This window comes from Morus notabilis, unplaced genomic scaffold, assembly GCF_000414095.1.
Source record: "Morus notabilis unplaced genomic scaffold, ASM41409v2 Scaffold565, whole genome shotgun sequence".
Lineage (NCBI taxonomy): Eukaryota > Viridiplantae > Streptophyta > Magnoliopsida > Rosales > Moraceae > Morus > Morus notabilis.
Window position 1 is genome coordinate 48,318 of NW_010363644.1, and position 17,460 is coordinate 65,777.

The following is a 17,460-nucleotide window of genomic DNA, read 5'->3' on the forward strand; positions in this document are numbered from 1 at the left end:
GAAAGAGAGAGAGAGAGAAGGAGAGTAACGTGAGGAAGGGAAAGGAAAAAAAAGGAAATAAGGAAAAAGGAAAAAGAGAAATAGAAGGAAAAGAAAATTAGGAAAAATAAATAAAATAAATAGGGGTGAAATTGTAAATACTAAAATAAATTTAAAAGCTCATGATTAATTAAGAAATCAATTTAGGCACACTAATAAACCACAATTATCATAATTAAACAAGTTTAATTCCGGAGGGCGTTACAAAAATATTGTTGACCATTCCAAGAAGCTGTCGGGAATGGTCCACAAATATCAGTATGAATAAGTTCTAAGTCATCTTTAGCTCTGTCGGCACCTAATTTCCTTATGTTTGTCTATTTCCCCTTAATGCATTCAACACAAACTTGAAAATCTGTCAAATCTAGGGACCAATAATTCCATCATTCACAAGCCTTTAAATTCTCTGTTTAGATATATGACCTAAACGCTTGTGCTATAGGGTGGCAGAAATCTCATTTAATTTTCGCTTTGTACCTTGTGTATTAGTGTGCAAAATTTCATTATCAAAAGTAACAATATCAAGCATATAAACATTATAAATTGAGGAACCATTACTAATAACATTTGAATTATGAAAAAGACTAACTTTATTATTTCTGAAAGAACAAGAATAACCGGATTTGTCCAAACTAGAAAAAGAAACCAAATTCCGTCTAAATGACGGCGCAACAAAAGTCTCATTCAAATCTAAATAAACATCAGTCTTTAATAATAATCTAAAGTTTCTGATAGCTTCTACTGGAACTTTCTTGCCATCGCCCACAAAGATGAATCTTTCAGCATCATTTGGCGGTCGGCTCTACAGGCAACCATGCATAGACATACTAATGTGAGTAGTAGCACCAGAATCCACCCACCAAGTATCTTTATGTACAGAAGCTAAATTAACTTTAGAACAAACCATAAGGAGAGTCTTTCCCTTCTTTTCATGCCAAGCGGCGTATTTGGAACACTCATTCTTCATGTGTCCTCCCTTCTTCCATAAATAGCAGGTGAATTCCTCATCCTGTTTCTTTACTTTCTTCTGCTTGGGTGTTCCTTTTGTTGTATCCTTATCTCTCTTCTTTCTCTTATTTTGAGAGGTGGATGCCAAGTGAGCACTTTCAGTCTTATCTTGCTAGAGTCTTTCTAAGTCTTGTACACAATGTGAAATGAGCTCATTAAGAGTCCATTTGTCCCTTTGGGTGTTATATAGGTCACCTTAAATTGACCGTATTGTGCAGGAAGAGAAATGAGAACCAAGTGCACGAGCAAATCCTCAGATAGCTCTAACTTTAGTGCCTTGAGTTTCCCTACGAGATTAGACATCTCCATAATGTACTCCCTTATGTTCCCTTTTTCTTTATACCGCATGGGAATGAGTTTTGCCAAAATATTACTCATTTCCACCTTTTCATTCTTGGTAAAATATTGCTCAATTTCTTTGAGGAACTTTATGGCATTAGTGTTCTCAGTAATAGAGCCCCGAAACACTTCTAGAATGGAGCATTTCATGATCATTAGACTCATGCGGTTGAAGCGATCTCACTTTTCAATTTTATCCGCATTCAGATTTTCCGTAGTGGCAGTGGGTCGCTCTATCCTTAGTGCATCATCTAAATTCATACAACCGAGAACGATTTCCACGTTCTCTTTTCAGATCTTAAATTCATCCCATTCAGCATTGGGATCATATTTATTTGTGCAGAAACATTAGCAGTATTAGCAAAAACTGAATAGAGAACAAAATAAAACAACATACTCACAATCAATATTTATGTCATACATGACATAAACAAACAATCCGAAGGATGGTGGGCCCATTTCAAGATACCTAGCACAACACTGATATTTAGTCTTTGGACCAAAAATATAAGCTCGTAAGTGGTACTCTCCACGCAGTAATCAAATATTGACAATAGATCATGTCAAACAATATCCTTCCTTTAGGTCGACTATTGTTCACACGGAAAACCTTATAATTATCACATATTTATTACCTCAGGTATACCCATTATTTGGCCAAATTATAACCTTCCTTTAGGCCGATCATTATTCGCATAAATAATAGGCATACACATCTTTATATTCTAAAATAAATTAACATCCACAACAGAGGTTACTTTGGCAACAATATTATTTCAAACAATTTCTTTTAAAATACAAGACAATTAAGTGCAATAATGATTAAATAAAAGAAAACAAGGAACCGGAATTTCATTTTATTCAATTAAATCTTTAATTAATTTGCATTTAATTTCTTGATAGGTTAAAAATTGCCCAAATGCCCAAAATCTCTAAAATTGGGTTTAAAATAAACCCAAAACCTCCCTTATGGCCGCAGGTATATACGTGCGGCCCTTCACTTAAGCACAAGCCCAATATGGCATGTGTTGGCTTCTTTTGTCACGGGCCCTAAATGGGCCCGTATTTTTTTTGGGTGCTCTGGGCCGTAGCCCAGAGCTGCTTGAAACCCTAAGGTCGCGATAGTATGTCGCGACCCTGACCAGATGTGGCGGCCGCCAGACCACCATTGTGTGCAGCCACGGTGGTACACAGCGGCTCTGCCGTCACTGGCGCGGTCAGAAGGCTGCGACCAGTCATCCACAGTGCCGGCGGCGATAAATCCTGCCGCCAGCCTTAATTTTTTTTTAATCTTTTCCTTATGCAGCGGCCTTGACCACCGATGTTCCTTATGCTGCTGTGGCCACATGTTGTGGCTAGATCGTCGGTGCGGCCCAATGGCCGCGTCCTTATTTCCTCAGCGCCGGCGACCAAGGCTGTCGCCAACCACAATCTTCAATCTAAAGAAGAGAAGAAGAAAGAAGGGGAAAAACAAATTTCCAGAAACAATAAAAAAAAAAAAACTTCTTTAATAAATTCCTTTACCAAATTTCCTTAATCCCTAATTTTTCAAAAAATCAATTTTGTGAATAAAAATTAATACGAAATTATTCAACAAATTTTGATTAAAATCCATCACCAAAAATTCATATGATTATCAATATACATGCTTTTCTCAACAAAATAAAGCATATCATAAATTCTATAGATAAAAGCAAAATCATATGAATCAATCAACATGATGTTCAACCGGAGATATTAGAGATGAAAATTCTCTCAATAATTTAATGTGATGACCGCTCTGATACCACTTGTTGGATCTTTAAATTCTTATTCCACATTCCAGGAATCATCACACCAAATTACTAAGATAATAGGTTATAACAAATACTTGTCTCCATTGGTGCAATATTAATCTCCAGTAGAATTTTCTAAGACAATGAGCACGTCGAGTTATTGTCTTTCTCAGTCAAATCACTAGATTCTTGAACGGGGTGTTTTCTCTCTAGATGGGGAAGAAGGAAAATGGCCGAATGATTTGAAGTATTGGAGATCTTAACCTAAGTTTTTTTTATATACTGTCTCATTAGTCTTCCATTAAACTTAATTGAGTCAATATTTGATATCCACCTATGAACTCTCCACAATTAAACCACTTAATTAGTCAAATTAATTAAATAGCGTTAATATAATTGTTATAAATATGTGGCCCATAATTATTATTAGAGAATATAATTTCCTAACAGAAGGCGCCGAGTTCAGGCACAACACGAAGTGATTTCATATTGGACTTCATCTTACGGTGCATGGTGCAATTTGTACTCATTTTAATATATCATATATACGTGCACTTATTAATTTAAGTTTATTTATTTATTTATTTTTTTGCGTGAGACTATATCATATATGTGAAATCTTCGGGTTTTTTTTTTCTTTTTCTTTATCGCTATCGTAGGTACATTGTTTGAATTAGTAGAAAGCCTTTTCCTTTGTATCTATATATAAATAAGCCTCGTTCACTTCGCGGATTCGAGTTTTTAATTCGAGCTGAGATGTAACATTTTCTAAGAGCTTTTCACTGTAGCAGAAAAAGTTGATGTGATATTTTCTGAGAGCTTTTTGCTGTAGAAACTTAAAACTGAAAACTCGAATCGGTGAAATGAACGAGGCCATAGTTGTTAGACTATTTGGCAGAATAAAAACACAACCTAGTCCCACATTGATTTAGAAACAAAAAAGAAGATGCTTTGAAGCCTATTTAAGACATCTAGAGTCTTTCAATTACGCCAGTTAAAAGCATTTAAGTATTAGATTTTCACTCAAGTTAAATAATTCCTTTTATATTTAAATTAGGAGAAGTAATGTTTTTTCCAAATCCAAAAACCCCAAGCGGAGTCAATTGCGTAATTTGTAAGTTTATCAGCCGCATTATTTCTCTCTCCAAGTTTATTAGATTGCGTATTATTTCTCTCCCTCAAGTTTATCAGATTGCGTAATTTGCAAGTTTATCAGTTATTATCAGCCGTATTATTTCTCTCCCCCAAGTTTATCAGGAGTCAATTGCGTAATTTGCAAGTTTATCAGCCATTATCAGCCGCATTGTTTCTCTCCCCCAAGTAATTTGCAAGTTTATCAGCCATTATCAGCCACATTGTTTCTCTCCCCCAAGTTTATCAGCCGCATTGTAATTCCCAAGTTTATCGGCCGCATTGTTTCTCTCCCCGAACTTTATTAGCCGCATTGTTTCTCTCCCTGTATATATGAGTTACTATGCAAAACTCCATTTGCTTCATGAACTCCAATATAACGATTCACATATCTCTTATAGAAGGAGGATCTACATATCTCTTACAGATAGAAGGAGGCACGTCTGATGAAAGTTTGTTGACTAGATTAACAAAAATTCTTCCCAGTCCTCGACTGTAAGAGATGTCTACCGCTCGAATAACACCACATAGCTCAGCCTCAAATGTCGTTGCATGACCACAGGATTCGCTAAAAGCTCCAAGGATGGAGCCGATGTAGTCGCAAAACACTCACCACAACTCGCCTACTACGTGTAGCCCCATCATTGTTGATTTTTATGCATCCAATTGGTGCACAATGCCAAATTACGGGCACGTCATGGATAACAGAAGCTCTTCGGGGTCTCACCTGAAAAGGAATGAATTAGGAGAAGTAAAAATAGTTTTGTGATTATGATTGGAGGCATAATTTAGTAGTACTTTCACGTTGGACTTCATTCTAAAGTGTAGTGTTCAAATGCTATTGATGTCTATATATAATATATGCGCACTTAGTTAGTAATCTTAACGTTTAAAAGTTGTTATACATGCTTGATGCTTTAGTAATAAAAAAAACAAAAACAAAAAAAACCTCATCGATAACACTCTTATACTATGAACAAAACAAAGGTTATTACAGACAAAACACTTGAAGATAATTAACGATTAGAAAAGATATTAATTTTTGTTTTGAAAAAAAAAGAAGAAAAGATACCATTCCTAAACTTCAAGAGGAATTACAACAAAACACTAGTGGCCTAAAACAAGAAACGAACAAGAATGCGTCACACGGTGAAAAAAAAATTGGATAATCTCCCCTTCAAACCAAAAATAAAAAATAAAAAAGATAGATAATCTGGTTTGCAATCTAATCTTTAGACACCGATTAGAACGAAATGGGGTAAACTCTCTGCATCAATGTAAACTTCGTACGGTTTTGCATGGAAAAGGTGTGGGCGATATTTTAGTTAATGTTTGATATTACAAAAAAATAAACAATTTTCAGATATTGTAGTAGAAACATATGTTAAAAATGTATTATTTCATAGAATGACCCCTGTATTGGATCAAGGGTAATTTTCTAGGTTAAAAAACATTTATACTTCACTTGATGCGACTAATAAGGGACGTTTTTTGCAACAAAAAAGAAGAAATAAAAGAATTAGACAAGAGTTTTACCTTTATGTGTTTTAAGCAATCATGAAAAACTGGATGATGAATCTCACCATAGCGCAAAAGTATCTTCACCTATTTGAGAAAACAAAAAAACACAGTTATTGAGAGTAATTGACTGAGAACTAGGATTCTTTGTTCTCAGTCATCTAGGATTCTCTGAGTTCATATTAAACTAGGGCACATATTTTTGCTTTCAATTCTTTAGTTTTTATACATTCTCGTTATTAATATTTTCGTCTCTAAGCTCTTTGATTAGTTGAGTTTCACAATTTTGTAGAGTTTCATAATTTTGTTGCGTGAGAAAAAAGAAGGGTAGAAAAGCCATAGCCATTACTTAACTATTTGGTTTTGTTTCAAAATTGCTTCTTTTCCTTTTGCATTCAATTCCAAGCCTTTTAAAATTATTTTAATATGTACAGTGAAAAAGGCTGTGTGTAGCTCATGACTGATTAATCTAAACCGTAAGACTCTTTGATGATTAGTTCCGTGGCTTAAAAAAAAAAAATTATGTTCTCACTATTGATATTTGTTATTTCATAATATCTTGAGAGTTCTGAGAGTACACTTTTAACACTTTCTTAATATGGAGAAAATAAGGAAAATGCTAGTTAATATTTTAAAATTAGAGAACATGCATATAATTTTTGTGTTTTAACACACACACACACAATATATATATATATATATATATATTATAATTCCTGTACAGACTCCCATTTTAAAACAAGAGTAGGATCTTAGGAAAATATCATAAACTATAGCTTCATACATTAGGCCATCATATGGATTGGATTAACTAAGCGTCATTCATTTTGTTAGTTCGAATCTTAACTCAAATTTTTATTACAGTATTTTCTCTCATAAAAATTTAAATTTAACTTTTTCTGTTACAGTGTTTTCTCTCACATGAAGTTGATGTGACGTTAGTAACTACAGTTGAGATGTTTAATGATGGTTGCCGTCCCCCCTGCTTGCATTAGACCATTAGTCTCATTATAAACTCCTGGATTGACGAGGATGGATAACAACACAGTTGATTAAGGAATTTGTGTTCTTAAGATGGCAACACACAATGGGAGTTAAAAAATCAACTAATGAGCATCAATATGATCAGATTTCAGCTTTTCAAGTAGTTACTGAAATATATAATAGGCCACAGGTACAAAATCATCAATACAAAAGGAATATAACATGCAAGACGACAATCAAGAGCACAAATTTTTTATAATCATTCTCGAAACAAAATACAATTGCCCCATATTGTTTCTACTTTCTAGCATTAGGTCTAATAACCAAAGTGAAATCAAAATCTGTTTTTAATCATTCTAGAAACAAAAACTTCGAAATGCAGTTTTTAAAAACACGAATTGCCCAAATACAAGCCAAAAGGCAGTATATTATCATTTTGGATGTACCTCTTGATGGTCAATGAAGAAAAATAAATCATCGTCAGCAATTAATTCCTCAAGATTCAAGAATTCAAAATTAAATATAATGAGATTCTGATAAGTTCAAATTGGTTGAACTCATGAGCCAAATATATAAAAGGGGAAGAGAGACAAATACCTTTTTAGAATGTATGAGTTTAGATTTTTACCATTTACTCTTAATTAATATTATTTTAGTCTAATAACTATATTGGTCAAAATGTTTTTAATCAAGAGTAAAAGAAAAAAATCAAGACTCTTGCACTCTTAAGCATAAATTAAGTAATGCTCTTTATGTTGTTATAAAAACTTGCGCGGGCCACGAACGGCCATGAAAATGACTTGTCCTCTTCTCCCAAAAGCTTAGCTGGAATAGAGGTATCTACGATTGTTGGAGATTTCCAAAATCAAGTGCCTAAGTGGACTATTCCCAGTTTCATGCTTCAAGCATGTTCAAGGAACAATTCAATATTTAGACGTTTTCTTGAATATTGCAATATTACAGTCGCTACACATAAGATGTACCCCCATACGTACGTACATACGTACACATACACGCATACACACACACACACACACACACACACACACACACACACACACACACACACGTACGTACGTCTTAGGCTAAGAAATCTTCTGCAATGGTTGCTTTGTACCGATTGCTGAAACATCTACATGTTAAGTCCAAGGCTAAGCATGTATATTACGTGAAATTTTGCAACATAAATGCGTGTTGGGTTTGTACGTGTAGTGTTGTGGGCAAGTCTATCTCAAGATTTATATAGTTGCATATGCGTCACTCTTTTAAAGGATATTCATTTCATAGAGGTCTTCTCGACTCTGCAATAGATACTTCAATAAATAAATAAATAAATTTTTTGGTAGTGTATAAAATAAAATAAAAAAATAGGATACTATTTTGAACCATACTTTTATTACTCATTTTGATGAATAAATTTGACAATTTTATTTTTGAGCACAAAACTCGCGTATTAACAACTCTTTTGGGGGGGGGGGGGAAGAACACACACAGATAAAATTTTCTTTCCCTTTCTCTCCAATGTCATTCGGTTTGGTTATGTTACTATCAAGATGTAGCATATTATATATATATATATATAATATCATTTTCAAGATTCTAACGCCTTGCGTTGATCTCACAGGATTTTATGCAAAATTCTACGAGACAAACGTAAAGCCACCAACAAAATTAAATGTGGGAGCCAATATAAGTATATGTAATTAATGTGTGCAAGTTACACAAACATGAATAACGACAATTGGTCGGAGGTTTAGCTTGATGATAAGTTCACACCTAATTCTAATAAGATATAGAGTTCAAATCTCCTCATTTTGAAGTTTTTATAGAAATGATATTTTAAGGAGACAATTAGAAATTTTGAGATAAAATTTGAACCCACCCTCTTAACTCTTTTAATTTTGTGTCATTCTAATTAGGGGTGTAAATCGGCCGGGTAAGATCGGGTTGAGCCGAAAAATTAAGCCGACCCGACTTTGAGCCGCGACACTCTCTTAAGTCTACAAACCCGCAACCTTTCGGGTTACTCGGATTGGTGAAAACTAATCTTAATCTATGACTTCATACCTCTTTTAACAGTCCAAAAGAATAAACAACAAGGGGATGAAATAAAATCTTGAAGCTACAATATAATGGTTTCTTTATACATTCAATCTCAAATTATCACATGGATGCAACTCGAACTGAAAAGGTCAACTCCGTTTTCTAGCACTAAAAAAATTTTCTAAAAGAAGCTGAGTTTTGATCCAATTTGAGCTCATGCAGAACAAATTGTTTGAACCAACCACAAAAGAGAAAATCGCCTGCACAAAAATGAAGATTAAAAAAATAACAGTACCTTGCAAATGCTGACGAATGACAAATCCAAGCATTACATAAGATAGTAAGGTCGGGTAATAAGAAGACAAGAAATATAGACATCACTGATCTTAAATCTGTTCATTTAAACTACCTGTGCTTCCATAGTGCTGGCACCTAGATGAGGAGTTGCTGTGACTTTCTCATGCAGTACAAGCTTGGTGTCTTTAGCTGGTGGCTCCTCGGTAAAAACATCAAGGGCAGCCTACAGTGGAAGAAAGAAAAGGATTATGTTATTTACTTTCCTCAGCAAAAGCATGTATACTCTTCTGATTGAGAACACACACACCTGTGCAACAATTCCAGCGTCCAGCGCCTTCACTAGGGCATCTTCATCGATGACTCCTCCACGAGCAACATTAACAATGCGGACTCCTCTCTTCATCTTTGCAAAAGTTTCATCGTTGAGAAACTTTGATGTGGCAGGCGTGAGAGGCATGTGCAATGAGATGAAATCCGCTTTGGATAAGGCTTCATCAAAGCTCACAAGTTCCACGCCAATTGCACGGGCACGATCGGCTGGGGCATATGGATCGTGTGCAATAACATGCATACCGAGTCCCTTGGCTCTCCGGGCAACTTCAGTGCCAACTTTTCCAAAACCCATAACCGCAAGTGTTTTCCCAACAAGCGATACACCAACATACTTGTTCTTCTGTCACTTGCCTGGATCGACCAAATAAAGAATCTAAATCAGTAAGTTGTTGAGATAGGCACGGTACAACAGAAAAAACGTTGCATCTCAATCAGTTGATAATCTTCAGGCGTGCAAATCACAAAAATTGGTCGGCTTCTCCATCTTGAATATCAAAGGCAGGGAAAATGGAACTGATCTTTGAAATGGAGAGAAACCAAAAAATTGCTGACACCATTTCTTGCCTACTATATTTAGACAAACTACTGTAACCAAAAGCCAAACAGATCTAAACAAACTCTAATTTTTTGAGACAAGCAAAAAAAATACTTTTAATGATTTTTTTAATGCACCTTTCATGCTCTCCAAAGTCAAAACAGAATCTTTTGCATTTTCGAGAAATCTTTCCGTCACATTACACCATCGAAAACATGAAAGCTGTTTCGTTATCCTAGGGACACTAACCAAACTCTACCACTGAAAAATATCAAACGAAATTCCCAAAACAAACAGCATCTTGCGCCGCATACAAACTGCTCGACGAAATGCTCTAAAGAAAATAAAGTTCAAGATATTGAAATAAAAACGAAAACTAACAAAAAAGACAAGGAAAAGAAAAAAAAAAGAAGAAAAACTCACTGACCGGCTTTAACGGAGGCGTCAGCTTGGGCAACGTTCCTAGCCATAGCGGCCAAGAGAGCGATCCCGTACTCCGCGGCGGGGACAGTGTTGGCAGTCGGCGCATTCACGACCAAACAGCCATGCTCGGTGGCGGCGGCCAGATCCACATTGTCAATACCCACGCCGGCCCTACCGACGACCTTCAACCTGCCTCCGGAGGATTCAAACACCTCACGGCTGACCTTGGTCCCGCTGCGGACGATGAGGGCGTCGCAGAGCGAGATCTTGGTGCAGATCTCCTCGGGGGAGAGGTTGTAGGAGCAAGGAAAACATATTGCGGGACGGGTTAGTCTGGGACTGGGTGGGTAGGAGGAAGGAAAACAGAAAACTGGAACTTATGGTTACTTACACGGGCGGGTCGGGGCAACTCGGGTGAAAAGTTACCCGGTCCGCGGCCCAACCGGCAAATTCTGGGTTGAGCCTATTTAAATCCGAAATTTAAAAAAAAAAATATAACCCTATATTTTCAGGTCGGATCAGACGAATTAGTCAGATTTAGGTTCAATTCTTACGCCCCTAATTCTAATTCTTTTATATCCGTCATGTTTAAGTTGATATATGATAAGAGAAAGTGAAAATGAAAGTGAAAGTCAAAATGAAAATCGTAATCATATGGCCTCGTTTGCTTCGCTGATTTGAGTTTAGAATTCAAGTTTTGTTATAATAAAAAGCTCTTATAAACATACACATTTAATTTTTTTACTACAGTAAAAAATTATCACATAAAATTATATCTCAACTCAAATTTTAAACTAAAATCAGCGAAACGAACGAGGCTAATGTTGAAAAATCTTTATACCCTTCTATTGAGAGGGCGTTTCTTTAGATTTCCCAAATTTAATCTAGTTGATAGAAGTCCCCTTGTCCAAGTCCAAAATATACTCTTTTTTTTTTCTTTTGCTGAAAGGTCCAAATTGTACAATGTTCATCAAGAAAGAAAGAATCCAAATGGTCCCCAACAATATTTTTTTAGATTTTAAATGAGGAAATCGTGCTGTGACGATGAATTTTTGTTTCTTTTCTCCTTTTTGGGGCATTTGATATTGGCATCGCACTCGCACTTATCTCAATGCTTGATTCTGACTTTACCAGAAGGACTGCAGAAAAATAAAGCACAAGCAGAGAGGTCCCGGTCCAACTCTTTTAGGTATGCTTGAAAGAGCTTTTTAAAAACTGTTTTTGACTTTTTATATTTAAAAAATTATTTTTAAAAGTGTTTAATTAATGCGTCTTTAAAAAAAATATATTTTTAAATAAATTTTAAAATCTGTATTAGAGTTTTTATTAAGGCATTATAAATTTCATTCATATACTTTTATTGTTTATTAGACAATTTTAAGATTTTTTTTTGACTCATTAAGCTTTTTTAAATGTTACAAACACTTAAGCCACACTTTTTTCTTATCTTCTTGTATTGACCAAAGAAAATTTTTGAAAAAAGCTGAAAGCCATATGCATAACTGTTTGGCATTTTAGCCCAAGAAAATGATCTAAAAGAATCTAGATGAGCTGTTTTCCACCCTCATCTTCTTCATAAGCTAAATGCTCCCGTCACGTTCAATTATTCTAAGCATAATGCATGACACTTTGAGCTTTGTTTGACTTTGTCACATAAACATGAACACCATCTGCTTCATTTGGTTCGCCCGTGACTTTTTTTTTTTTTTTTTTTGGTTGACAAAGTAAATATATAAGATAGAGCACCGGTTATGTTGGGATATTGACTTTCATTGATAATGGATCTGCCATTTAAAGCGTATTACGCGTTTTATGTTTTTTTTTTCTTTTCCCTAGGTTCCGTCACGGACGAAGATTCTACTACGAACCCATTTTCCCAAAAGTGATGAAAAATAAAATGATGAAAAAAAAAAAAAAGTAAAACAATTGAAAAGGAAATGGTAGAAACGACTTTACAGTAGTTGTACATATTAGCATCAGTGGATAGGGTCTAATATGATGTAAACAAAACAAGATTTTAGCAACAAATAAAAGAATCGCACAAGCTTTCCTGTGAATCTGTCGTGTAAGCACTAATAAATACATGGGCAAAAAAGAGACTCAAGAGAGAACAATAATTGCAAAGAGGAGAGAAAAAAATTGTGTTAAACTCGTGTATATCAATCAAACATGATATTTTTGCAATGAACGGTCCTTTGGAGCAAGAATAAGGGAAATCTTTACAGAGAAGAAGGGAAATTTACGATGTTAAAAAGCTTCCCTTCTGAAACCTTGACCATTTTTCTTCATCCTTCCCGTCTCCATTTCTCTAGTGGTTTGGCCTTCGCCGCTTGAGCCGGATGCAGCTTCCTTTGTGAAACCTTGACCATTTTTCTTCATCCTTCCCATCTCCATTTCTCGGGTGGTTTGGCCTTCGCTGCTCGAGCCAGATGGGTACAGGCCATAGTCACTGGTCGGTCCACTGTATTCACTGCTTGCACCGTATTCCTGGCTTCCCAATGCCACCTTCCTGAACTTCTTCAAGTCCTCGTTGTATTGGCTTGTGTCATAGTCCGAGCTTCCATAGGAGCTGTAGACATTGCTTTGTCCAGGCCTGATTCCTTCGTTAAGATCTGCAAGGGACACATCTCCCTCCAAAGCGCGAACTATCTGCTTGTTTCATGTAATGTCAGACGAAGTTGAAATGTAAGAATAGAGGGGATAAAGTTGTGTATTCATTTGAAGGCTTTTGAAAAGATATAGAAGTAGAAAACCAATTGGACCTCGTCAAACAACAAATGGAACTGCTGTACTTTAATGTGTTATATAGAAGTAGAAAACCAATTGGACCTCGTCAAACAACAAATGGAACTGCTGTACTTTAATGTGTTATATATGCAGTCGGTCTAGTGCCAACGCCACAATTGAAGGAAAGAAATTTGAGTTAATTGTGAAGGAAACATCACCTGGCTCATTCGTGGTCGACGTCGTGCAGAGTGACGCACACAAGCTGCAGCACAAGCGACCATGCGGGCCATCTCATTTTCATCAAAGTTATCTTGAAGCCTAGGATCAACCAGAGAATCATATTTTCTGTCTTCCAAAGCTCGATTGAGCAACGGCCTTGCCTGCAGTACCAACAAGGGAATTTATTATTTCAAAAATGTATCAAGAACTTAAAAGAGGTCCTGGAACCCTACTGCCATAATCCATTCCAAAAGAGTACCCAGCCGTGAGGTGAAAAGAAAACTTTTGGGGGATCAAGAACACAAATCATTTATGCACGCAACCATTTCGTAATATCCTACTTACCCAATCTACCAAACTATCCTCCATATAAGATTGGGTAGCGTCAACAGGGCGGTGTCCAGTAATCAGCTCCAGAAGCATGACTCCAAAGGAGAAAACATCTGACTTGTCTGTGAGTTTACCACTTGCAGCATATTCAGGAGCCAAATACCTGCAGGAAGCAAGAAGGGTTAAACATGAACTCTAATTGAATCACATACCAGTCACCACTACCCCGGGCATCAAATAATTCATAAAGCTTGTCAGTCTATAGACAAAACAGATCATGCGTAGACAAATGTATCATGACAATCGGTGACAATCATGAAAAGCATCAAGAGCTAACAGCATGTACATAGTAATGTCTAACTCATAGTAACTAATTCACAAGGATCGCAACTTTCATAATATCAAAGGAACGGCCATATAGCTGAGAAGACGAGACAGTTTTAAACATCTTATGCTAAAGATAACTATCAAAACTAGGTTGTCGAGATAAAAAGCCTTACCCAAAAGTTCCCATCACACGGGTTGAGACATGAGTATTGACATCAGAAGAAAACTTTGCAAGTCCGAAATCAGCAACCTGCCAAAAAAGATTCTACATTAGATATCCTGATCATTGTAATAGTGCTCTACGTCACGCTTTTCCAAGGCTTAACACAAAATTTGCCTAGGAGTACACTGAATATCTTAATGAATTACCTTGGCCTCAAACTTGAAATCCAAGAGTATATTAGATGCTTTAATATCACGATGAATGATTTTAGGATGACCTGCATACACAGTTTTTAAAAAGAGAATCATCACAAAATTCAACCTTGTCTTTACAACAGGAAACGCAGTCGTGATTGCATGCTTATCACCCGCATCCTTGCTTGCGAAAAGAAAGAGAACTTACAATCCTCATGTAGATATGCCAGTCCTTTTGCAGAGCCCAAAGCAATTTTTAATCTTGTAGGCCAGTCCATGACAGGTCTCCCTTTTCCTGAAACATGAATAATCCATCAGACTCCAGTACCAAATACGCAAAATTAAATAACCGTGAGCATCTTTAATCATAATCCAAGTGCAACCGGCACCATAACAACAAAAAAAGTTTGAGCATTGCAACAAGACAATGAAAAAATACCATGTAAATGGAACTCCAAAGTATCATTCGGAACAAACTCATAAACAAGCATTCTCTGTGATCCAGTGTTGAAGTAACCAACAAGTGAAACCAGGTGCTTGTGATGCACTCGGCTAATTATATCAACTTCTGCCTGAAACTCACGATCCCCTTGCCCGCTTCCAGCTTTGAGCTGCTTCACTGCTATTTCCTTTCCATTTGGAAGAACTCCCATGTGCACATACCCAAACCCGCCTTGTCCAAGGAGATTGGCATCTGAGAAGCCATCTGTTGCCAATGCCAATTCCTCGTAGGTAAAAGTGCTCTTCGAGAAACCCAAGTTATAGCCTGGCGGAGGTGGTGGTGGAAGAGGATTTTCAGATCCTGAATAATTGGAACCGAAGCCCCCGCTGCTGCTTGTGAAAGCTGGACGCGGCGGTGGCGGTTTGGGAGCGTATCCCGGAGAATGCGGAGGACGTGATGCAACTGCTGGTGGAGGAGATGGTTTTGGCATGACAACATGATCCGAAGGGGGAGGATTTTGTTGCCAGCGATTTGGTGGATTGCCATAAAAGTTATCTGGAAAGCAGCAATAAACAAGGTGAAGGGAGTATCTTGAAACGGCAGTAAAAAGCCAAAAATAATAAAACAATACAGAAATCTTTGCAAAAACACAAAGGAAGTTGCAGTTGCCTATTATCAGGCATCTGCTTATCAGTTTTTCTTCTTCCCAGATGTCTGTTAATGTGCGTCATTATATAATCTCACGACTCTCAGAAGTATTTTCTTTTAGTCACAACTTTAATAACGGAAAAAAAAAAAAAAAAAAAAAAAAAAGAGATCATTTTTACGAACAGCAAAAAAAAAAAAAGAAAAAAAAAACATTTTTGAGGATGAAAACAGAAAATAATAATAACATTTTGGCCCCCACATTAAAATGCAATTTATAAAAAAAAATAAATAAATAAATAAATAAATAAATAAAACTCTCTACATTTTATAGGTTGAAAGATAACTCTACAAAGATTTGAGGATGAAAGCATTCATAGTTGAGAAATTCTCATTCAAGGAAATCAGGCATATTATTACCAGTTTCAGTAATGAGGGAAAAAAAAGATCAAATTCAAAAGAATGTTAATCATGAACGAAATTCTCCGAGCGAAAAGCTGAGATCTAACAAAGGATACTGATATTCTCAGTCAAAGAAAGCTTCCCAGGTTTCCCTGGAAAACTCATGATTATACCATTATACGCCTAGAAAGTTGGTAATTTCGGGAATCCAAAGTAAAGTCCAAACCAAAATAGAAATAGAAAACCTAACACACTTGAGTCGCGAGGACGGATTTTCAAGTTTTTTTTTCCCTTGAATGAGAGAAAAAGCCATTACCTTTAGGTCCAGGAGGCGGCGGCGGCTGAGGCACGTAGTAAGCTTCCTCGCGTCTCCTCCTCTTCTTCTTCGAACAACAAATGCACAGAATGCTGAACAAAACAAGGATCGCCACCGCACCTACCGCAATCCCGACAACGACTCCGGTAGACAAGCCCCCTCCCGAAGAGGGAGATGAGGAGCTAGGCGGTGGAGGAGGACTCCGGCTGGGATTCGACGGCGTACTAGAGCGTGGAGGCGGCGGAGACCTCGACGGATTCGACGGCGTCGTCGAGGAAGGCGGAGGCGGAGAGTCTGTTGACGGCGGCGGCGGAGAATCAGAGGAGGTCGGAGGCGGAGTAGTGGACGACGGAGGGGATGGAGTCGTCGACGGCGGAGGCGAAGAGGGAGTTTTGGTTGGAGGTGGCGGTGGAGAGGGAGTGGCTGGCGGAGGCGCGGCTGTAGTCGATGGAGGCGGCGCGCTCGGAGTCGCCGGCGGAGGAGAGGTGGTGTTCGTCGCCGGCGGAGGAGAGGTGGTGTTCGTCGCCGGCGGCGACGACGGCCCCGGGGAAGATCCCGGAGTTGGCGTCGACATTAGAAATTGTCGGCCAAAGCAAGACCAGCTAAGAGCTTACACCGTCGATAATTCTCTTTCGAGTCTGGCCTCTCGGCGGAACAACTTTCTCTCTCCAACTTTTTAGAGCGAGAGAGAAAGAGAATGCGACTGTTTGTACCAGAGAGAGAGAGAACGAGGGAAAGGATGCCCCTTTTTTTTTTTGTTTTTGGTTTTTTAGTTTCGCATTTTCAGCAATGGGATTGGGAAGGTGGTAGACTATTAAGGAAGAAGGAAAGAGCTGTAATCATCTGCTACGGCGACGCTCGGTAAGCTGTCGTGGGGAACAATCACAAAAGCCAAATGAGTTAAAAGTGAACTGGTAAAGGCTTAAGGTAGGACCCACACGATTGGCCCGCGCGTTTCTCCGTCCCTTACTCGGTTGGTTTGGATAATTTTTTGGGCTCATTCTCTATTTTAAGTTTTTTTATTTAATTTATTATTTGTTTATTTTGTACTGGGGACGGCTTTCTCATGTGCTTATTTTCATTTTTTTTATTTGGAAATAGTCTTGCACCAACTTTACGATATTCTGTTGTGGGGTCCATCTCCACAATGACCAAATTTAATATTATATTTTGTGGGGTCCAATACTCTACATAATATACATGTGTTCACATTAAAAAAATATATTAAAAGGGAGTTCTTTTTCTAACTTCTAGTTTAATTTAGCCGTTA

At 37.2% G+C, this 17,460-nt stretch overlaps 3 protein-coding genes across 3 annotated transcripts; all 3 read right to left on the reverse strand.

Annotated features, from left to right (window-relative positions):
- Positions 1 to 8,898: 8,898 nt before the first annotated feature.
- Positions 8,899 to 10,761, reverse strand: LOC112092816 (D-3-phosphoglycerate dehydrogenase 1, chloroplastic-like). Its single transcript, XM_024169888.1, has 4 exons — positions 10,430 to 10,761; positions 9,442 to 9,818; positions 9,247 to 9,357; positions 8,899 to 9,097 (listed from the first exon to the last, which is right to left on the reverse strand). Exons 2-4 carry the CDS (start codon positions 9,757 to 9,759, stop codon positions 8,987 to 8,989), a joined length of 540 nt encoding a protein of 179 aa, XP_024025656.1. The 5' UTR covers positions 9,760 to 9,818; positions 10,430 to 10,761; the 3' UTR covers positions 8,899 to 8,986.
- Positions 10,422 to 11,011, reverse strand: LOC112092815 (D-3-phosphoglycerate dehydrogenase 3, chloroplastic-like). The gene is made up of 2 exons (XM_024169886.1): positions 10,980 to 11,011; positions 10,422 to 10,764 (listed from the first exon to the last, which is right to left on the reverse strand). Exons 1-2 carry the CDS (start codon positions 11,009 to 11,011, stop codon positions 10,422 to 10,424), a joined length of 375 nt encoding a protein of 124 aa, XP_024025654.1.
- A 1,546-nt stretch (positions 11,012 to 12,557) lies between these two features.
- On the reverse strand, positions 12,558 to 16,934 carry LOC21385474 (proline-rich receptor-like protein kinase PERK1). The gene is made up of 8 exons (XM_010104756.2): positions 16,191 to 16,934; positions 14,825 to 15,382; positions 14,594 to 14,680; positions 14,398 to 14,468; positions 14,202 to 14,278; positions 13,717 to 13,864; positions 13,371 to 13,532; positions 12,558 to 13,074 (listed from the first exon to the last, which is right to left on the reverse strand). The coding sequence occupies exons 1-8, from the start codon at positions 16,762 to 16,764 to the stop codon at positions 12,673 to 12,675; spliced, it is 2,079 nt and encodes a 692-aa protein (XP_010103058.2). The 5' UTR covers positions 16,765 to 16,934; the 3' UTR covers positions 12,558 to 12,672.
- Positions 16,935 to 17,460: the final 526 nt, after the last annotated feature.

What these genes read in the sequence shown, in the direction of transcription:
- LOC112092816 (XM_024169888.1), bottom strand. Translation starts at nt 9,759, where the DNA reads ATGGGTTTTGGAAAAGTTGGCACTGAAGTTGCCCGGAGAGCCAAGGGA. An exon ending in ACGCTGGAATTGTTGCACAG is followed by an intron (nt 9,358 to 9,441) that starts GTGTGTGTGTTC and finishes CTTCCACTGTAG; the next exon opens with GCTGCCCTTGATGTTTTTAC. An exon ending in CCAGCACTATGGAAGCACAG is followed by an intron (nt 9,098 to 9,246) that starts GTAGTTTAAATG and finishes ATTTTTGTGCAG; the next exon opens with GCGATTTTCTCTTTTGTGGT.
- LOC112092815 (XM_024169886.1), bottom strand. Translation starts at nt 11,011, where the DNA reads ATGACGGATATAAAAGAATTAGAATTAGGGGC. An exon ending in AAAGAATTAGAATTAGGGGC is followed by an intron (nt 10,765 to 10,979) that starts GTAAGAATTGAA and finishes CTACCCACCCAG; the next exon opens with TCCCAGACTAACCCGTCCCG.
- LOC21385474 (XM_010104756.2), bottom strand. Translation starts at nt 16,764, where the DNA reads ATGTCGACGCCAACTCCGGGATCTTCCCCGGGGCCGTCGTCGCCGCCG. An exon ending in GCCGCCTCCTGGACCTAAAG is followed by an intron (nt 15,383 to 16,190) that starts GTAATGGCTTTT and finishes GCTGCTTTCCAG; the next exon opens with ATAACTTTTATGGCAATCCA. An exon ending in GGCATATCTACATGAGGATT is followed by an intron (nt 14,469 to 14,593) that starts GTAAGTTCTCTT and finishes CTGTGTATGCAG; the next exon opens with GTCATCCTAAAATCATTCAT.